Source organism: Lepidochelys kempii, chromosome 2, assembly GCF_965140285.1.
Source record: "Lepidochelys kempii isolate rLepKem1 chromosome 2, rLepKem1.hap1, whole genome shotgun sequence".
NCBI lineage: Eukaryota > Metazoa > Chordata > Testudines > Cheloniidae > Lepidochelys > Lepidochelys kempii.
The window spans coordinates 256,666,810-256,689,760 of NC_136381.1; the positions used below are offsets into that span (position 1 = coordinate 256,666,810).

General features: G+C 44.1%; 1 protein-coding gene across 1 annotated transcript in view; it reads left to right on the top strand.

Moving 5' to 3' along the window:
- The first annotated feature begins 1,173 nt into the window (after nt 1-1,173).
- EXOG (exo/endonuclease G) overlaps nt 1,174-22,951 on the top strand; it is a 33,721-nt gene continuing 11,943 nt past the window's right edge. The window contains exons 1-5 of the mRNA XM_073334661.2: nt 1,174-1,380; nt 3,167-3,316; nt 4,957-5,096; nt 7,000-7,076; nt 11,668-11,782. Of these exons, the coding sequence (XP_073190762.1) occupies nt 1,221-1,380; nt 3,167-3,316; nt 4,957-5,096; nt 7,000-7,076; nt 11,668-11,782 (642 nt within the window). The 5' untranslated portion in view covers nt 1,174-1,220. The remainder of the gene's footprint in view (nt 1,381-3,166; nt 3,317-4,956; nt 5,097-6,999; nt 7,077-11,667; nt 11,783-22,951) is intronic.

Here is a 22,951-nt window from a genome sequence, read left to right on the forward strand (position 1 = left end):
TGAACTTGAGCCTGGTGAGGCTCACAGCTGGGCCAGGCCTCTCCCCCCACCCTATCTCTGGGGTGACAGGCCAAGCTGCAAGCCTGGTGCTAGGCTGCCTAGCGCTGAAACCCCAGGCTTTCAGTTGTGCGTGGAGCTCCCAGCTGGGAGCCTGGTTGCCTGGGCTCCTAGCTCCCCTTGGAGCTCCTACAGCTCTGAGCCAGAGACAAGGGCAAGCATGTCTGTTTTGAGGCTGGTAGGCTCCCTGTTGTGAAATTGGGGGGGCTAGGTTCACAGCTGGGGCTGTCACCTCAGGGCAGGTGGGGGACTCTAGCTGTGAGTCCTGTCAGTGCCCCATTTCAGTTGGTGATGCTCCTGGTGGGGTAGTGTGGACACCAACAGCCACTTGAATTACTGTGGTGACAGTAGGTCGATCTAAATTTGTAGTGTAGACAAGCCCGGAGCCAGGGCTCCTCTCACAGGGGCCCCAAGCCTTTAGAACTCATTACTCTAGGATCTAAAGATGATCACAGCTCCCCTGTGCTTTTCCACACAGCAACTCTTAACTATTAACATCTTAAGAAAATGCACATACTTCTCACGTGCCTTCCTCCCACTGCAGGGTGGAAGGGTGAGGACATAACTTTACTGTCTTTCAGCTTTTAAAAAGTACCTGGCTATTCATGGGTGCAGTGGAAACATCTAAACAAAACAGAAATCTTTGCCGGGAAAGCTCGGCCTAGGAGAGCCTGGCAGCTGGCCCCTGCTTTTCCCTAAGGCATAATTCTTCACTAGGGCTCGCTGCGTTACCCAGATCAGTGCCAGACTAAATTTACAAGCGGAAGACTCTGTTTTACTGAACAGGCACCGGCTCCGCTCCAGGGAGCGGCAGGGCTGCTGAGGCCGGGCAGAGTAACGGAGCCCAAGCCGCGGAGCAGCCCTTGCCAGCATCTCCCCCGACCTCTGTGGAACCGCGGCGGGAGGCCTTCCCTGAACGAAGCCCGAGAGCGGAGCTTTCAGGGGGAAAATAAGCGACTCTTAATGTAAGAAGCGCCCGGTGCTGGGAAACCCCCCTTGAGCGTGGGTGGCTTCCTCCCACCGGGCAGCTCGCTAGCCCCAGGCCCTGGGCCGGGCGCCCTGCAGGCTGGGGCTGGCGGGCGGCCCGGCTCCTCTCCCCGGCCGGCCAGCAGGGGGCTCTGTGGGGACGCCGCGGAGTGGGAGCCGCCTCCCCAGGCCGGGCCATGGCGGAGACGTCGGGCGCCCGCTTCGCCAAGCGCCGCTTCCTGGGGGGCTTCGTCTGCGGGGCCGCGCTGGGCGCCGCCGCCTCCGGCCTGGCCGCGCTGCGGCTCCTCCGCAGCCAGCCCGGCCCAGCGCCGGCGGCCCCCCGCGAGCGGCCGCAGGGTAAGAGCGGAGCCGGGGGAGGAAGTTCCCCCTGGGAGTCCCCGGCCCCGCCAGCCCCAGAGCCCTGGCCCCCGGCCTGATCAGCTCCCCCGCCCAACCCACCTCAATGCCCCGTCCCCATAGACCTCCCTCCCCTCCCTCGTCAGCCCCCCCAAACCCTCCACACTGCCCTGCCCCCATAGACCTCCCTTCTCTCCCTCGTCAGGCCCCCAAAACCCTCCTTACTGCCCTGTCCCACCCCCATAGACCTCCCTCCCCTCCCTCATCAGCCCCCGCAATCCTCCTCACTGCCCTGCCTCCCTAGATCTCCCTTCACTCCCTCATCAGCCCCCCAAAATCCACCTGACTATCCTGCCCCCATACACCTCCCTTCCCTCGCCTCATCAACACCCCTAACAACCCTCCTCACTGCCCTGCCCCTATAGACCTCCTTCCCCTCCCTCATCAGCCCCCCAAAACCTTCCTCACTGCCCTGCCTCCATATATCTCCCTCCCCTCCCTCATCAGCCCCCCAACAACCATCCTCACTGCCCTGCCTCCATAGACCTCCCCCCTCTCATCAGCCTCCCCAAAATCCTCCTCGCTGCCTCGCCCCCCTAGATCTCCCTCCCCTCCCTTATCAGCACCTGCAAAACCTTCCTCACTGCCCTGCCCCCATACATCTCCCTCTCTCCCCTCATCAGCCCTCCCAAAAGCATTCTCACTGTCCTGCCCCCATGGACCTCCCTTCCCTCGCCTCATCAACACCCCTAACAACCCTCCTCACTGCCCTGCCCCTATAGATCTCCCTCCCCTCCCTCATCAGCCCCCCAACAATCATCCTCATTACCCTGCCTCCATAGACCTCCCCCCCTCTCATCAGCCTCCCCAAAATCCTCCTCACTGCCCTGCCCCGCCCCCATAGACATCCCTCCCCTCCCTCATCAGCCCCTCAAAACCCTGCTCACTGCCCTGCCCCCATAGACCTTCCTCCCCTCGCCTCATCAGCACCCCCAGCAACCCTCCTCACTGCCCTGCTCCCACACACCTCCCTCATCAGCCCCCCCAAAACCCTCCTCATAAACCACAAAGCGTTCTACTCCATTGTTACACAGGCCCTGGTGGATCACAGAGGTCAATGTGTTGCACTGGCAAAGTTCATATTTAAGTGCTTTTTTGAACTGGGAAGTTAAAGCTTGCCTCTGTGAGGGACTGAGTGCATCCTGTGGTGCGGTAAATGCTCTTAAGACCCACTAGCTTCATTGCAGGGGAGTTAGAATGTGGGGAGTTATCCTTACAGGTTTGCACTCTAAATAAAGTATGCATCCGATGAAGTGAGCTGTAGCTCACGAAAGCTCATGCTGAAATAAATTGGTTAGTCTCTAAGGTGCCACAAGTACTCCTTTTCTTTTTGCGAATACAAACTAACACTGCTGTTACTCTGAAACCTAAATATTTAATGCAAGTTTGGTGTCAAGCATGGATATGTCTCTGGTGGACATAAGTTATTCTTTTAAGAATAACTTTTAAGCTGTAGCTTACGAAAGCTTATGCTCAAATAAATTTGTTAGTCTCTAAGGTGCCACAAGTCCTCCTTTTCTTTTTGCGGATACAAACTAACACGGCTGCTACTCTGAAACCTGTCTTTTAAGTGTATTTTTTTTGGTCTTAGATATGTTGTTCAGTTCAAATCAAATAGAGTGTTATTCAATACTATGTATAGAAACATGAGCGACGTTCCCCTCCCTCTTTTGTTTCTAATCCCCGTTTCATCTGAGGGTCATTTTTTGTTTGTTTCCCCCCTTAGAACCAGTGGAAGTGTCTCTTCTGGAACAGTATGGATTCCCTGTAGCTGGAACAGAGACCAGATGTTACACAAATCATGCACTGTCTTATGATCAGGCAAAACGGGTACCTAAATGGGTGATTGAACATATTTCAAAACAGAAGACACTGGGTATGTATGTATGTGTGTGTTTGTTTATTTTGATGGCACCCGCAAGTGGGATAGGCACGTCACAGAAAATACATAAAGGGGATAGGTCTTGTTCTGAAGATCTTTCAGTCTGTGACCCAATCCTCCAATGAGCTCTGTGGAGCTGGATCTGTGCGCCCACTGAGAGTCTCACCAAAATCAGTGAGGCCTGGAAGTGCTGGGTTGATTACCCTAGTCCTGTAACAGGGATCTGCCAGTGCAAGTCCTCATGCCTGTTCCCAGTGCCATTTTCCTTCGTGGGACTATGTGCTGGCAGAAGGGAGCATATTGAAGGATTTCTCTGCAGGATCGGGGCTTACGTGACAAATGTGACGGGTTTGAGTATATTCCATACAGCTTGAAGGGGAGGGGTCAGGAAGGACATGAGTTACAGGTATAAGATGAGGTGGTTGTACAGTTTACACAGACAAGTCTGGTGGTTCAGCGACTGTGTGTACGTCTGAAACACTCATTTGTTGTAGGTGACCTTGCAGAAGTGGGTCTTAAAAGGTGAAGTTAATGAATGTGAGGCTACCAATGTAAAATTAAACTACATAAACTAAGGCCCCAACGCCGCACCCATTTACAAACGTGCTTAATTTCACTCACTGGAACAGTCCCCTTGAAGGCAGTGGATTACTCAAGTGCTTAAAGGTGATCCTGGGGCAAATCTTCAGCTGCTGTAAATTGTCATAGCTCTATTCAATGGAGCTATCACAGTTTACACCAGTTGAGGATCTACCCCTTGTCTGTCTTTGCAGGATCAGAGTCTGAATTAGTCAGAATAGCTCTATGAGAAATTTAGTTAAAATATAAAGTGCCAGAAAAATAGGAGTAGGTAATATATAGCCCTGAAATAACATTTTGGGGAAAGTTGAATCAAGTGGGATCAACTGATCAAAACGAAATAATTAAAGTAGCACATTGTATTACATTTGTTACTCAGTATGTAACACATACTCTTTGTAACCCATTACTTACATTGCCTTAGTTCCACTATTTCTCTTGTGCGCATCTGATTCCCTCTTTTCTACTGCATATGTAGAAAATAACTGTTTTCACCATCTGAATGAAATGCAAACAATATACAATCATCTTAATTTAAGTTTATAGAATTATTTCAGTTTTAATATTGGAAGTTGTTATTGGTAACAAAAGGTACCTGTATAACTGCAAAATAAGTAGCATCCCTTTTGCTATATCTCAATCGCAATCTTCATGGTAGCTTTCAAAACTACAGACATGATCCTGCCAGCACTTAGACCTGACTGTAAGTAGTCCCATTGACTTCAGTGGTTCATCAGATGAAAGCAGTAATTTTAAAATTGTATTTGAGTGTCTGTAACCATCTGACATGTTAAAATGTTGTCCAAAGTATCAGAATCAAACTAACCAACCAGTTGAGATTAAATATCTTGAGACATACAATTCTGATATATGTCTGTTTGCTACTCTGATTAAGACATAGTCCTATCAAAATCGAGGCGGAAAATAATACTCAGATCGTATATAGAATCCTGAAATGTAAGCACTTTGGGAAGGCACATTGGATAACAGCTCTTTTTATTCTGTAATGATGATGGTTTGCTAATAACCTGACTATTTAGTATGTTGTTCCTCAGGCAACGCAGATCGAAGGCACTGCAAATTCAGACCAGATCCTAGTATCCCTCTCATGTTTAGTGCTGTCAATGAAGACTACATTGGGAGCGGGTGGTCGCGAGGACATATGGCACCAGCAGGAGATAACAAATTTTCAGTAGTAAGAATCCTTCTTAACTTATGTCTGTCAGTGGGAAGGTGAGCTAAAATTTATTTATAATGGGTTTTTTTGAGAGGAAGCATGGCCTACTTGTTGAGGGATAGGACATGGAATCAGGAGTTCTGGGTTTTCATCCTGATTTTGCTGTAGACTTGCCTTGTAAAACTGAGCAACTCACAACTTTCTATGCCCCAGCTTCTCTATCTGTAACATGGGGATGATTTACTTATCACACCTTAAAGGTCTCTTCTGATGCTTACTTAATAAGTGAGTGGAGGAAAGCAGCACTGTCCTCTTAGCCAACAGGTACTGAGATATTTATACCTCAATGGACAAAGCACTAGCAAACATACTGTAAAGAGCTGCCCTGCACTGGCAGGGGAATAATTTAGATGATTTAAAGATCTGTTCCCTTTCTAATTCTGTGTATGAAGTGAATGAAGGGACTGCCTTACCGTTTGCCTTAGATGTCCTCTTAAAGTCTACGAAGTGTCTTTACTTACCTGATCTATGAAGTTGTAAAATAAGCATACCAAAATATTGGTCCCTTAATCCCTTGGCTGACTAACAAAGCAGCCTTGGTTCTATCTGGTCCTAGTTTGATTTTGTTCCATAATAGAGATGATTTGCTATTTAGGAAGCAGACTGAAAGTGCATTTTGTCCTGAAATGTAAGATGCTGTGGAGCAGGGTGATGGCAGCACTGTGTTACGTAGTAAATTAATGCACTAGTCATTTTACTTATAGTGGAAGGGTCACTGATGGATTTTGTCTGTTATTCCAGCTATTTCAACATGTTTAGCAGCTTGTACAATGAAGCCCAGGACTAAAATAGGGTTAGATATGCTAACTGGAATATTTCACAGTTTGCACAACCGCTACCTGTACTAAGCATTGTTCTAAATATTGCTGCCAGATCCTTAACTTCTGTGAATAAGGAGAATCTGAAAAAGCACTTAAAATGAAATAAAATAATAAGATGCAGGATAAGAGCCTGAGATTTTACTTTCATGTTTTTTCACATATGTGTAAATGTATAGGACCAGAAGAAGGCCAAGGTTACTTCTTCTCTGGATTCAGAGTAGCAGCCGTGTTAGTCTGTATTCGCAAAAAGAAAAGGAGTACTAGTGGCACCTTAGAGACTAACCAATTTATTTGAGCATAAGCTTTCTTGAGCTACAGCTCACTTCATCCGAGCTCACGAAAGCTTATGCTCAAATAAATTGGTTAGTCTCTAAGGTGCCACTAGTACTCCTTTTCTTTCTTCTCTGGAATTACTTGGGCCTCAATCCTGAAATGTTTGTGCACCTTCTTAACTCTACTCACAATTTGTAAAGTTAAACAGGTGCATAAACCTTTGCAGGATCAGGGCCTTGCTGACCATTCCACCATCTGCACCCTGTATATTTTTAAAATTGTAAAATGTTGGTAATGTAAAACCTTTCCTGCCAAGTAAAGGCAAAAACGTATTGAACCAATCTGGGAAATAAGAACTGTAAGTGCAAATTTCCCTCCCCTCCAGAAAAGGCAGTCAGCTACTCCCAAACTAATTACAAACTAATGACCCTTTAACATTAATTCCATACTGTCATTCAATATTATGCTTAAATATTATTTTGTTTGCTGGCTCCAAAAATGGATACACTTCTGAAAGTTTCTGTAGAATGATAGATGGGCCTGAGCTGCAAAGATCATATCCCAATTTTCCATCTCTACTTCCGCCCCAGTACTTCGGCGGTGCTCTGATATAGGATTTTGATTTTACCCATTATGTAAATAATGTCCAGCTCTGAAGTTTGGCTCTAGATATGGGTTCTGATTCCAAACTCTCCTAAAGTTTGGCTTTGTTTTCAGCCTATCTCAATAACATTTCAATAACATGGCACCATTTTTTCTTTATATAGCAAGCTATGGCTGAAACATTTTACCTGTCCAACATTGTGCCCCAGAATTACAAGAATAATGCTGGATTCTGGAACAGGTAAGATGTTACTTTTTTATGGATTAAGTGTAAGATGAAGACTAAGTTTAAGTCAGTGGTAAAACACTAATAATATCTTACATATATATAGCAAAGGATTTCTAAGCACTTTTCAAGCCATGTGCAAGAATACTGCATGCTACATATTGCAGCCTCCTCCAAGAGGAAAGGCAGTGCCAAGAACAATATGCAATCATTTTGGTGCATTATCCAATAGAAACTGTAGGAGGGATTTAGTTAGGTGAATATAATTATTTATCCTAGGGGTTAACATCAGGAGCCAAGCTGGGTTGGAATGCCAAGAGATCAGAATTGAGAGACAAACTGGAGGGCAGGGATCAAGAGTCAGGTCAGCTGTGCAACCCAATCCTTCAGGGCTTGGTTAGCCACCTGAAGGCAGGTGGCCCATTCAGGTGAGTCTAGTGATTCTGGGCTGCTGGGTCCATTCCTCTCACAGGGGGCCCACTCCTGTGGGTTACAGAGATCTGTACAAGCTGTCAAGACCGGGGTGTGGGTGGCCTGGCCTTGGGATTAATGTCAGGCACAGGCTGAGGGGCCAGGAGCCAATTACCAGGAATCAGGCCAGGTTGGAATACCAGGAGATTAGAATTCAGAGACAAACCAGAGGGCAGGAACCAGGAGGCAGTTACCAAGATTCAGGCTGAGTCAGGATACCAGGAGGTCAGGAACAGGTAAATGCCAGATCAACAGTCTGTGTCAGGGTGAAGCCCAGTTGTAGGTGGTGTTAGATGTTTGGCTGTGTGTGTGCTCCCTCTGTGCTGTCCCAGCTCTGCGCAGACATTTGGCACAGCAGACCTCGAGCAAACTGCCCAACGACCACAAGATATGTTAAGGTATGAAGGCACCCAGCCAGGTTATTGCGAACAAAGAATGGTCCTAGCTCCCTGGATCAATGTCTACAGTTACACTAGCACATGTATGCCCATGACAATGGACACAGCTCAATCAGTGGCGGGACTTTCCACTGCCCCCTAGGCTGGCCCAAAACACTCCCCCTGAGACTCCGTTTTATACATCAGTACAAACAAGTTACGTATTGCCCCTCTGATGTAGTTAGTTGACACCTTCTGACGTAGCCTGTTACCACCCATCACCTTGTACCTGTTGTTTTGATCAAAACATCTCTATCCATCGTGTTGTTATCCTGACCTTATCTTTAAGATGGATCAACATATTCCTGCTATCTTTGGGGAATGTGCTGGTATTGGGGTGTTCTGGTACCACCCTTCTGGAATGTGTTTGCATGCATGGCCTGTGCCTAGCGCTTCTTTGGAATGTGTGTTTCTGCAACATTAGGCCTGTTCTTGCCAGATTCTGTGCGCAGGTCCTGCCTTTTACTCACAACTTAACTTTGCTTTATTGCAGCAAAGCTTTGACCACTACTTTAGTTTAGGCCTCATACCACATCTCTAATATAAGGGCTTATGTTTCAGGCCCTCTTCCTACTACAAGAGGGACAATTTCCTTTTTTCTCCTCTGGCTTAAGTAGGGGCTGTGGCCCAATCAGGAGACTTGGAGCTCTCCCACTCAGAGCATAGGGGACTGGCTTATGTCCCAGTTGGGCTTCTTCAACCCTGGTCCCAGCTGTTGTCTGAAAGCTGCCAGGGGGAAGACTGGAGTATGACTTTCCCCCACCACTCCCACAGCTACAGGTTTGAGACCTGCAAGGCCTGACAGGAGTACACGCATCCAAGTAACAACCAGCCAAAATCTTCCTTTGTGAAGACTGGTAGCATCACAGCTTTGAGGTGATGGAACTGGATGATGTCTATTAACTGTTCATATTGGCTCTTTTCCTTTGTTCTTTTGAGGTGAAAACTATTTAATAACTAAAACAAACATTGATTCTGTACTTGTGTGGGACTCAATATCTTTTAAGGCTCAGAAATCAAAGGGAGTGATGAATTTTACAAGGCTCAATCAAGGAGAGGATAATAAAATAATGTAAAATATTACAGTTAAAAATCTAGCATAGGAAATGATTCATCATTCTTCCAAACGCTGCTTCTGCTTTTGCAAGAATATATATAAAAGCATATGAGGCATTCAGTAAGGTTATATGATTTCATGGATAAATAATGCACTATAGCATTTTAAGAGATATTCTATTGTTTTAATGCCTCAGGAATTTGGGCATAAGTTTTCACTGATGCTAAAGCTAGGCACGTGCCAGTTTAGGGTCAGGAGCTTCTTTCAGTTGAGAACTCTGGCTAATCAGGAGATCATGGGGAGAGCCTGAAAATTGCATCGGGCATCTACAGCCCCAAGGTCTTAGCCTACTAAGTAGAATTAAATATCACTGTTACCACTCCCCTCCTCCCCCAGTGCCATGCCCCCCGCAATTTAAAGGAATAAAACTACTGTGTTGTTTATTCAGTTCATATTGCCATTAAGCTTTCTATATGACGCAATTTTAAGGATGAAATGTACTATGTCTCTAGCTTTTGTTTTCTTCTACCTTGTTAGGGTTCCTTCCCCACTCTGAACTCTAGGGTACAGATGTGGGGCCCCTCATGAAAGACCCCCCTAAGCTTATTCTTACCAGCTTAGGTTAAAAACTTCCCCAAGGTACAAACTTTGCCTTGTCCTTGAACAATATGCTGCCACCACCAAGCGTTTTAAACAAAGAACACTGAGAGAGCCCACTTGGAAACGTCTTCCCCCAAAATATCCCCCCAAGCCCTACACAACCCCTTTCCTGGGGGGGCTTGAGAATAATATCCGAACCAATTTGTTACAAAATCATCAAAGACCCAAACCCCTGGATCTTGGAACAATGGAAAAATCAGTCAGGTTCTTAAAAGAAGGATTTTATTAAAAAAAAAGAAAAGAAAGAAAGGTAAAAATCATCTCTGTAAAATCAGGATGGAAAATACTTTATAGGGTATTCAGATTCAAAACACAGAGGATCCCTCTCTGGGCAAAACCTTAAAGTTACAGAAAACAGGAATAAACCTCCCTCTTAACACAGGGAAAATTCACATAAAACAAAAGATAAACTAATCCGCCTTGCCTGGCTTATCTATACTGGTTACAATATTGGAGACTTGGATTAGGATGGGTTGGAGAAGATGGATTTCTGTCTGACCTCTCTCAGTCCCAAGAGAGAACAACCACATAAACAAAGAGCACAAAACAAAAGCCTTCCTTCTCCCAAGATTTGAAAGTATCTTGTCCCCTTATTGGTCCTTTGGGTCAGGTGCCAACCAGGTTAGCTGAGCTTCTTAACCCTTTACAGGTAACAGGATGTTGCATCTGGCCAGGAGGGATTTTATAGCACTGTATACAGAAAGGTGGTTACTCTTCCCTTTGTATTTATGAATACCCCTTCCTGGCTTCACTTCTCTTTTCCTTTCTTCTCTTTTATAATTGATTATTTCTAGTGTTGTCTTTCAGTGTTTGTATTCTTTTTTCATTTTCTCCCCTCAATATCCTTATCTCTCTCTCTCTCTTTCTTACATTTTATCTGCCACCTCTATATTTTCTGTATCTCCTTACTTCTCCCCACCAAAAAATCTCTCTCAATACCATGCTGCTTTTCTAATTTATCCCATCAGTTTCTTCCTCTCTCTCTCTCTCCCTCTCCCAACCCAACTATATGAAATAACTGTTTGTACGTTGGACTATGTCAAATTGACTAAAGTGAGACTTGCAAACCAAATGTGAGACACCTCCTCTCTCCTCTCCTGTAGGGGTCCCCACAGTGATCATTTTGATGTAAGCAGCTGCTGTGACCTGTAGGAACCATATAAAGAGTGGCTATAATCAGTTCCCTTTTCTGAAAACTAGGCATGACTTGGCAAGCTGTTCACATGGACAAACTTTTCATGTTCCCAACTAAATTCACTAAGTATTTTTCTGAACCCCAAAAATATGCAGTAACCAATGATACCTTTCCTAAAGGCAGTGTTACATTGTTCCTAATCAGTTTCACACAGAAGAGCAAGAAGGGGCTTGGAGACTGCCATTGGCATCAGTGCATGTGAGAGAATGCCTGGAACACTTGCAATTTGACATTTAAGATTCTAAAAAATGCAGCTTAAAAAATTCTCTAATTATATATTTTACAAAAATATTTGGCAGTATGTTGAAGGACCATAATTCCTCTAAAACATGGAGGAGCAAACAAAAAATAATATAAAAAAGCCGTTCGAAATGAGATTGGATGCAGCCGCCCCCCCTCCCCCCCGAAATTCTTATTTGCTGAAAGTAAATAAGATCAAGATCTCAAGAAAGATCAAGAACTCAGTAGTGGAAATTATTGGGGAATTTGAGTTTTGAGGGAATGTGATGAAACTGCTGATCTGAGGTCTCAAATGTGTGCAGAAAATGCATGACCAATTGTAAATTAACCAATGGAGCGTGAATGAAGGAGATGGGACAACAACAACTTCAACTTATGCATGCATTTACCCATTTTTGGCATGCAGTTTAGGCCCATATTTTTGAAAATGCACCCCAAAAGTGTCTGAGAGTAGTTTGTCTTGCCCTCTATGTTCTAGGCATATTTTTTTTAAAAAAATTAAAGTTTACCCACTGGCATTCCTTGACGTGAGGGATATCTTTGCAGAATGGAAATGTATTGTCGGGAGCTGACAGAGAGATTTGAGGATGTTTGGATAGTTTCTGGACCTTTGACCTTGCCTCAGACAGGGGATGATGGAAAGAAAAGAGTTACCTATCAGGTAGGTACCTGTGCTGCTGTTATACACTAAATTGAATGTCACAGTTAACAGTATCTTTACATAAAACAGAAGCAAATAAACATAGTTGTCTTGCAGGTTGGTTAAAACAAAGTTAAACTCCTTTGTAGTACTTGCAAAATGTTGGAATAGACATTTGCACTATTGTATCTTGCCTACACTCTGAAATCGTGCTGCAGTAAATTCTGTTATAAAATCCTTCATTTTTGTTCATGTAATAGAGGGCATTTAAATGCCTCTTTATAAAGCTGTATTAACACTGTACTTAGTGCTTCTATACTGCAAGATAACTGCTAGGTAGAGGGCCAGTGGGGTTTGCTGAGGTATATGTATCTATTTAATCATATATTTATATATTCTTTAAAATTACACATCTCTGAACCATCAGAATGCTAACACAGTGTGGGTTTTCAAAGCCACCGAAGGATTTTGGGTGCCCTGTTGCCATTCATTTTAACAGCAATTAGTTGTCCAAATCCCTTCGCCAGCATTTAAAATCTGAGCCGTAAAGCCTGATCTAAAAATCAGTGAAGTCAACTGAAAGGCTCCAGCTGAGTTCAGTAGGCTTTGGATGCAGCCTTATCACTGTAATCTTCGTCCTCCCTCCCTGTTGCCCTTTATTTTTTATTACACCCATTGATGTGTAAAATGTTCGTTGTAATTTTGGACAAGGTTTTCAGAAGTTATTGCATTACAAGCCAAGAGACCAAGAAATGCTGTTGAGTTGACTGATAGCCCCCCACCACACACCTCTTTGCTTGACCAACTGCTCTTATTCTTAAAGGTAAGTATGTGTGTAAGTTCTTGTAGGAGCTGTTCAAAGCAGGGACTATCTTTGACTGTGCAGCACCTAGCATGATGGGGCCTTAATCCTGCCTAAGGTCTTTGGGTGCTAGCATAATGCAAATTAATAATTCATAATTTTCATCTTCAGAAATAAAGATTTACAACCTTTAATCAACGCAATATGCTTGTGAGGTAGGTAATTGTTGTCCTCATTTTACAAATGGAGAAACTGAGAGTGGTTAAATGACTTGACCAAGGCCACACAGCAAGTCAGCAGCAAAGCTAGGATTACAATGTTCTGGAGTCCAGACTTGTGCTTAGCCCACTAGACTTTGCTTCACTTTGATTATCATGATCTTTTAGTTTCAATTGTTTATCCTTTAAAAAAGATTATTATCTTGGATTACAAAGAATTAACAATCAACTGGAATCCAGAGGATGGACCCTAAGAATATTTTAAAAATGACAGTGATTTTCCAGCAAGCTGTAGAATTGTTTAGAGTCTAGCAGTTGTTTCCACTATGTTGAATTTTAGTCAGCATTTTCTAAATTGTGTTGTTGGAGGAACAATGTCTCCTCCCAGTACATAGAAAAGGAAGAGTATATTAAAAAAAACACTCTAACTCTGGCTAGCAGTTTTGAAATGTTAATTTTAGTACTCCACAGGTAAAAATAAGACCAGTGTTTGTATCTTACTGCCTTTATTAAAAGTAACTTGATACCAACATACTATACTTGAATAATACAGTAGCACACTGTGTCCCTGTGGCTTTGATTACTGTATAATTTTGTTCTAGTCTGGTGCCAAGATATCTTCATCATCCCTGGGTTTGAAGACAACTCACGTCTTTTATGAATGTTGTATCAGTTTTGGTCTTAATACAAGCTATGAAGTGAAGTTGGATCTTATATGAGTCTGGGATAGGAAATGGCAAAGTGATGGTCACATTTATAAACCCTCTGTAGTAAATTACCTTTTTCCAGAATGAGGTACAGTGGATAGATTCCTTTGCAACTTAACACTTTGTCATGAATTTTTTTATTATATTCCCAAACTAGCATATATTTAGTTTGAGGGTGGGAGTAATTTAATTAGTTTTACTATTTGAATGATTTCAACTTAAAATCTTTAATTATGTATATGCATGATTGTTTATTTTAGCTGGTGTTTTGAATGTGTTTGTGAATTTTAGAAAGAATCACTATTAAATTTCACGAAAAAGGAAAGGGGATAGAAAATAACAGAAAACAAGCTAAATTTCAACCTAATGTGGTTATAATGTGGCTATAGTTCTACTGCTTCTAAAGGTTGTTTAAAGGAACATGCAGTCTTTTCAACTCGCAACCACTCAACTGTGTATTTGTTTGGTTATTTGCAGTAGCATGAATGCTAGATGCTTGTTGGCGCCTGATTCTCTTTGAAATTTGAGAAGGGACTCATAGACTCTTAATAGGAAGAACTTGCTATTTGCAAATGTGCTTTGTAGCATATGGATAAAGCCACTTGTGTTCAGGTGCTTTTAAAGGGTTCATTCCCTTATTGTAAATAAAATAGACACTGAAAATACCTAAAATTGCCCAGTTTTTGTCATTTTGAATATTGTTTGCAGTAGAGACTCTTCTGATCTCACTAGGAGTTTGTCCCTTGGGGAGCAAGACTTTGGAGTGTAGGAATTTTTTATTCACCAGTAAAAACTAATTCTCTCTCCTAAAACAGGGGGCATAATTTGCCAAATCACACATAAAAGTTCATTAAAAATAAATATCTAGAGTGAAATCTGTCCCCTGTGAAGTCAGTGGGAGTTTTGCCATTGACTTCATAGGCCAGGATTTCACCCCTTCAGCCAGGAACCCAAAGAATTTGCTACTGAGCAAGAACTGGCGGGTACCCTTTTAGCCATCTTTTGGTAGTGACCTGTGTTGTGTTCAGACCAGTGACCTAGAAATGGAAGGTTCAGTAATCCACAACCAGCCTCTAATCTCATTGTTTGTTTGATGTGGATGACATGGGAAAGTATCACTCATTTGAAGTTGTTGTTTAAAGAGAAAAACTGTAGTGTAGATTCAAGCACTGAAATTACATACCAAGGATCTAACAATGTAAATTCTACAGCTGGGCTACTCATATCTTTATGCTCCTCCACTGTTTTCTTTTGTGAAACAAAAGATGTGTAAGTACTAAAATGTGCATGTATGCATTAATCTATTTACTGGTCCACTCTTCAGTCTGTGTTTTCTTGTTCTTGGCTATTCAAATGGTGAAATATAGACCCACTGATGGCAAGGCTGGTGATTTTCTCATCATGGATATCCCCAAAACATTATTTTTAGATCACTTTAGAGCAGTGGTTCCAAAACTTAATTCGTGGCTTGTTCAGGATAAGCCCCTGGCAGGCCGCGAGACACTTTGTTTACCTGAGCGTCCTCAGGTACGGCCGCTCGCAGCTCCCAGTGACCATGGTTCGCTGTTCCCGGCCAATGGGAGCTGCAGGAAGCAGCGCGGGCTGGGCCATCGCTTCCCGCAGCTCCCACTGGCCGGTAACGGTGATCCGCGGCCACTGGGAGCTGCGAGCAGCCGTACCTGCTGACGCTCCATGTAAATAGAGTATCTTGTGGCCTGCCAGGGGCTTACCCTGAACAAGCCTCAAACCAAGTTTGGAAACCACTGCTATAGAGAAAAGTCAGAGCAGCAGCCATGGCATTTTTCCCAGTTCCTGCTTGGACTGCTGTACCATTTGTTGTTTAATTCCAGAAAGGGAATTAACCTCAAATTCCTTATATGCCGATGTTGGCTGAACTTGCTGTATCCCAAGATAAATTCTGTCAGCTCATCTGCCTCCAGTGGAGGCTTTTATTGCGAGGGATAGATTGATGATTGTGCTTGGTATTTGAGAGATACATTTGCAGAATATATATAGATATATAAAAAATGTAAAATAGAATACCAACAGGAAGAATCTGTTCTGTGTCACTGGAGAGGCAGATGCAGGTTTTTCATCTTTGTCCAGAGCAAATCAAAATGACATTGTCTTCTTTTATATATTACTATTCTCCAGTGAACGTCAGTTTAGTGATTTTCCTCTGTTGGCAGATTGTTGGTTTTATTGCATCACACTCCTCTCTCCACCCTTCGCTCACAATGAAATGATACTAAATCATAACAAACTTTTTCAGAAATTGTTGTAAAAAGAAAGCACAATTGAGATCTTGTTTATTTCAGAGAAGACATTTTGCTTGACACTTTTTTTAACAAAGTATTTAATAATTACTGGAAGTATTTATCTTTTAATGTTTAAAGATGTTGATTTAATGGAATTAATACTTTTTCCTAACACAAGACAGAAATCAACAATATGAGATGGGGTGCACACCAGTAACTGAGGGGTGGGTGGTTAAAACCCTAACAGCACCTTTTCAAGTGTGTGATGGTGATGTAAAGATGACTGAAGACCCTCTCAAAGGTTTTTATTAATCTCTTTAATCTAGATATTACAAGGGAAAAGAACCTGCAACACAGAAGGAAGCAAACTTTGGTGCCATTATTAGCACTCCAGATATGCTGAGTACTATAGAGACAAGTAGCAGACACAGTTTCTACCCCAAAAGGTGTAGAAAGGGCCAGGATCTCAGAATCTAAGGGCCAGGATCTCAGCTTAAACGTGCATAGCTCCCTCAGCCGCTAAATTTGGACAAGATGAATAAATGAAAATAATTTAAACACTGCGGAGGTAAAAAGGAAGACAGAGGTTACACAATAGGCTTATGTGGTTGCTTTCATTTAGCAATGCACGCATCTGGAAGGCTAGCTGTGGTTGGTTTTTTTTTTAAACATATTAAAGTTATTATAGGGGAAGTTGCAGTGACTGCTATATTTAGATTGCCTAACACCGAATGAGGCACAATTTCTCTGGAAAAAATAATATGTGATCATTTATTAAAGACTGTATTATACTCTGTATGTACAAGGAGGCTGACTTATGTAGAGCTGATTCAGAAATTTTCAACAAAACGTTTTTTTATTGGAAAATTATTTGTCAAAACTGAGCTGTAGCTCCCCCCCACCCCCCGTACCAATGCTTATTTAATTATACCAAGTGGCACCACTCCAATTGGAGAGATTGAGAAAGAGACCAGCTCTATAGTCCCGGGGTTCGGCCACTCATCTGGGATGTGGGAGACCCAGGTACCAAGCTATTGGCTATTCCGAGGTGGGTTTCTCTCTCCCTCAACCTTAACATTTTTTTAGCATAGTTCTTCTGCATGTGATATCTTTTCTGTATTACTCAGGAAAAACAAATGCTGAATACGTTATAAGCAAAATAAAAAGAGCCCTTGGAACAGAACCGCATTCAAACTCCTCACTCCCTCATAATGCCATGTGACAGAGCCCTATCAACTAGGGAAACTCGGGCTATAAGAACAGAATTAACGCTCTAATAGGGCCAATAGCAACACGAGTGCAAAAGGACAATGGGACTGGAATGGAGAGCATAAGCGATGTTCAGGGCACTCAAGGCCAGGAGAAAATGCACTAACAGCAAGGAGGATTCCAGAAAGCTTGTTTCTATAAGGAATCCTGGATCAAATTATGATAAAGCTCTACTGAGTTAATTCTGGGGTAATATCAATAGGAATGATGTTATCTAAAGCAAGACATCTAATGGACCTGGTCAGCATAGTCTTTGAAGTTATCAGTAAAGCAAATCAAGTGTCTTCTCTGAGGCACTGGAGCAGAGGAGGCCATAGGCTGACTCTAGAGCAAGAGGGAGGATGTGTCTGAAGATTCAGGGGACGGCATTGCAGATGATTTGGAGATTTAACTGACCACTTAATTTTGCTATTCCTGGACCTTGATGGCAGTGTAGACTTAAGTAGCAGGAGAGTTGACTCTGTTTCCAAGAGATACTGGATTACGGATTTCCTGCTACCCCACAGTTGTTCTATAGAGAGAGCTTCAAAACACACATACCCAGGGAAGGGTTACTGTAGTGCAGATGACAGGTTTCAGAGTAGCAGCCGTGTTAGTCTGTTTCACAAAAGAAAAGGAGTACTTGTGGCACCTTAGAGACTAACAAATTTATTTGAGCATAGGCTTTCGTGAGCTACAGCTCGCTTCATTGGATGCATTTCCACTGCATGCATCCGGTGAAGTGAGCTGTAGCTCACAAAAGCTTGTGCTCAGATAAATGTATTAGTCTCTAAGGTGCCACAAGTACTCCTTTTCTGAAGTGCAGATGAAATTTCTGTAGTTATTGTTTTAATGTATTTGACAATATTGCCTGATGCAGGGAAAGTGTACAGGACTGGTTAATGCGTATTGGCAGCTAAGTCCTGATGGAATTTGATTTTTATTGACCATGTCCTGCAGAAATCTCGGGTAATTGCCAACTCAGAGCTGGAGCTCCCTGTAATGAAAGCCCACTGCCTTTCGCTAATTTTGTTTACGGTGGTTTTGCATTTTCTCATCACTAGATGGCACAGTGCAACTTTTCAGACATCATGATTGCTTTTCGTGCTTGCTTATTACTACCTTATTGGAGGAGACTTGCTTTCTCTTCTTGAATTCACTGGGCAGCTGTAGCCCTTTTAATTGGGTTGGATGTAGAATAAAAATACAGTAAAGCTTGTGTTGAAAACTACAAGTATGTATCCTTTTAAAAAGCTAGCAGAGGGTTCTGTTGTATCTTTAAAGCGCAGCCTGCATTGGGGCTAGTGTGAAGGTGCTTTGTGCCTGTGGGAGTCCTGAGAGGCATTGTTCCTAAAACAGGCCCTCAGAAATGCAGCGGGTGCAGTGTCTGCTGGATGCTGCTGGGGAGAGGCAGGGCTAGCACTGACATTACTGCTACCCAGGACCGGCCCTTTGGTTTCCTGATTTGTGGTGTTATGCCCAGTCCTCACATTGGGCAGGTCCTTATGCACCTATGCAGGAGTTGGGTAACCTTGCTTACACAGTGCAAGAATGATTTTTCCATTATATGTTGAGAAATTCGTAAGCTGTTGTTATTTGGGAAATGCAAGATATATATTTTCTTTGTCTTTTTAGTTTAACTCCTGTCCCTGCCCCTCTCTGTCCTGTTTAAAAAAAGAAAAGGAGGACTTATGGCACCTTAGAGACTAACCAATTTATTTGAGCATGAGCTTTCGTGAGCTACAGCTCACTTCATCGGATGCATGCTGTGGAAAATACAGAAGATGTTTATATACACACAAACCATGAAAAAATGGGTGTTTACTACTACAAAAGGTTTTCTCTCCCCCTACCCCAGTGTCCTGCTGGTAATAGCTTATCTAAAGTGATCACTCTCCTTACAATGTGTATGATAATCAAAGTGGGCCATTTCCAGCACAAATCCAGGTTTTCTCCCCCCCTCCCCCAATGCATTATTAAGGATCTACAACCTATCCTGAAGGATGACCCAACACTCTCACAAATCTTGGGAGACAGGCCAGTCCTTGCCTATAGACAGCCCCGCAACCTGAAGCAAACACTCACCAGCAACCACATACCACACAACAGAACCACTAACCCAGGAACCTATCCTTGCAACAAAGCCCGTTGCCAACTGTGCCCACATATCTATTCAGGGGACACCATCACAGGGCCTAATCACATCAGCCACACTATCAGAGGCTTGTTCACCTGCACATCTACCAATGTGATATATGCCATCATGTGCCAGCAATGCCCCTCTGCCATGTACATTGGTCAAACTGGACAGTCTCTACGTAAAAGAATAAATGGACACAAATCAGATGTCATGAATTATTACATTCATAAACCAGTCGGAGAACACTTCAATCTGTCTGGTCACGCGATTACAGACATGAAAGTTGCAATATTACAACAAAAAAACTTCAAAACCAGACTCCTGCGAGAGCCTGTTGAATTGGAATTCATTTGCAAATTGGATACAATTAACTTAGGCTTGAATAGAGACTGGGAGTGGCTAAGTCATTATGCAAGGTAACCTATTTCCCCTTGTTCCCCCCCGTTCCTCAGACGTTCTTGTTAAACCCTGGATTTGTGCTGGAAATGGCCCACCTTGATTATCATACACATTGTAAGGAGAGTGATCACTTTAGATAAGCTATTACCAGCAGGAGAGTGGGGTAGGGGGAGAGAAAACCTTTTGTAGTGGTAAACACCCATTTTTTCATGGTTTGTATGTATAAAAACATCTTTTGTATTTTCCACAGTATGCATCCGATGAAGTGAGCTGTAGCTCACGAAAGCTTATGCTCAAATAAATTGGTTAGACTCTAAGGTGCCACAAGTCCTCCTTTTCTTTTTGAGAATACAGACTAACACAGCTGTTACTCTGAAACCTGTCCTGTTTAAATCCATTCTAAAATTTGGAGCAGTTTTAGCATGAGTATTGGTAAGCTCTTGTGGCCTTGGAGAAAAGCCTATAGGACTTCAAAGAAAAATAGTTAAAACCTGACCCATCACTTACTTAAACAAAGCAGAGAGAGAAGATGACTACGTGTGATGGGCGATGTGAGAACAAGGGGAAATCAGATGTTGTGGGAAAGCAGGTATACGCTTTAAAACGAGCTGCAACCATAAAAGGATTTGGGCTAAGAGGGCTCTGTTGTGCTAATTGCCAACATACTGTGCTGCTGAGAAGAGAGGCTTCCCTTTACAGGGGGGTGGCCAAATAAGGTCTTTTGAGCTGTGTTCGAGGAAAGGCAGAGTCAGGTGTACGCACCCAAATGATAGTGGAACATGGGAAAGACTTGTCAGCAATGTGAAAAGACAAGACTATATTACTCACTTTTGTCAACAAAATAGTGGAGGTGTATACGTTGAAATGTTCCTCCTGCTGATATAACTCCCCTGCTATGCTGATATAAAAGCACCTCAGTGAGAGGCGTAAGGCTTAAGTCAGTGTAGTTAAGGCGAAGCAGTGTGTGTGTAGACACTGCATTCTTTATATCAGCCATTGGCTGTCCTTGTCAGTTTTACGGCTCCAGTGGACCCGTGAAATTGACAAGAAAGTTGGCTCCAGAGCCGCACTGCTGCCTGGTCTCTGCTCCAAGCCACGCTGCCACCCAGGCTTGCCACTGGGAGCCCTGCTGCCCCCTAGTGTCCTAGTTCCTCACTCCCCGCTGGGAGCACAGCAGCTGACTGGACTCTGGGTGCGGATCTCACAAGAAGCCCCAGGTGTCTTCCCTGCTCCCAGCAGGGAGTGCAGAGATAAGAAGCTACATGTGGCTGCCACTCCACTCCTGGCTGGGAGTGCAGTGGTGAGGAGCCCCGGGTGGCTTCCCCCCACTTTCCGGCTGGCAGCAGGGAGGCAAGAAGCCCAGAGGAACAGCTGAGCTCCTGGTAGGGAGATGCGTGGAGCTGAGAGCCCTGACTCTCAGTCACCCACACTGCCCCTCTTCAGTCAGTGGAAGCGCTCCTGGTGAGGACACGCACCACTGACGGAGAGTAATGTGGACATCAGCCACTGCAGTAATTTATGTTAGTGGTGTTCTCGTCCATCTTCCCCGTGGAAGGAAAAGGCCTGGGTAGGGACCGTCGAATCGTGGAAGTCAACGAATGGCTACGCAGGTGGTGTCGGAGAGAAGGCTTTGGATTCTTTGACCGTGGGATGGTGTTCCATGAAGGAGGAGTGCTGGGCAGAGACGGGCTCCACCTTACGAAGAGAAGGAAGAGCATCTTTGCGAGCAGGCTGGCTAACCTAGTGAGGAGGGCTTTAAACTAGGTTCACCGGGGGAAGGAGACCAAAACCCTGAGGTAAGTGGGAAAGCAGGATACTGGGAGGAAGCACAGGCAGGAATGTCTGTGAGGGGAGGGCTCCTGCCTCATACTGAGAATGAGGGGCGATCAGCAGGTTATCTCAAGTGCTTATATACGAATGCACAAAGCCTTGGAAACAAGCAGGGAGAACTGGAGGTCCTGGTGATGTCAAGGAATTATGACGTGATTGGAATAACAGAGACTTGGTGGGATAACTCACATGACTGGAGTACTGTCATGGATGGTTATAAACTGTTCAGGAAGGACAGGCAGGGCAGAAAAGGTGGGGGAGTAGCACTGTATGTAAGGGAGCAGTATGACTGCTCAGAGCTCCGGTACGAAACTGCAGAAAAACCTGAGTGTCTCTGGATTAAGTTTAGAAGTGTGAGCAACAAGAGTGATGTAGTGGTGGGAGTCTGCTATAGACCACCGGACCAGGGGGATGAGGTGGATGAGGCTTTCTTCCGGCAGCTCGCAGAAGCTACTAGATCGCACACCCTGGTTCTCATGGGTGACTTTAATTTTCCTGATATCTGCTGGGAGAGCAATACAGTGGTGCATAGTCAATCCAGGAAGTTTTTGGATAGCGTACGGGACAATTTCCTGGTGCAAGTGCTAGAGGAGCCAACTGGGGGGGAGCTTTTCTTGACCTGCTGCTCACAAACCGGGAAGAATTAGTAGGGGAAGCAAAAGTGGATGGGAATCTGGGAGGCAGTGACCATGAGTTGGTTGAGTTCAGGATCCTGACACAGGGAAGAAAGCTAAGCAGCAGGATACGGTCCCTGGACTTCAGGAAAGCAGACTTCGACTCCCTCAGGGAACAGAAGGGTAGGATCCCCTGGGGGACTAACATGAAGGGGAAAGGAGTCCAGGAGAGCTGGCTATATTTCAAGGAATCCCTGTTGAGGTTACAGGGACAAACCATCCCGATGTGTCGAAAGAATAGTAAATATGGCAGGCGACCAGCTTGGCTTAACGGTGAAATCCTAGCGGATCTTAAACATAAAAAAGAAGCTTACAAGAAGTGGAAGGTTGGACATATGACCAGGGAAGAGTATAAAAATATTGCTCGGGCATGTAGGAATGAAATCAGGAGGGCCAAATCGCACCTGGAGCTGCAGCCAGCGAGAGATGTTAAGAGTAACAAGAAGGGTTTCTTCAGGTATGTTGGCAACAAGAAGAAAGCCAAGGAAATTGTGGGCCCCTTACTGAATGAGGGAGGCAACCTAGTGACAGAGGATGTGGAAAAAGCTAATGTACTCAATGCTTTTTTTGCCTCTGTCTTCACGAACAAGGTCAGCTCCCAGACTGCTGCGCTGGGCATCACAACATGGGGAATAGATGGCCAGCGCTCTGTGGAGAAAGAGGTGGTTAGGGGCTATTTAGAAAAGCTGGACATGCACAAGTCCATGGGGCCGGACGAATGGCATCCGAGAGTGCTAAAGGAATTGGCAGCTGTGATTGCAGAGCCATTGGCCATTATCTTTGAAAACTCGTGGCGAACGGGGGAAGTCCCGGATGACTGGAAAAAGGCTAATGTAGTGCCAATATTTAAAAAAGGGAAGAAGGAGGATCCTGGGAACTACAGGCCAGTCAGCCTCACCTCAGTCCCCAGAAAA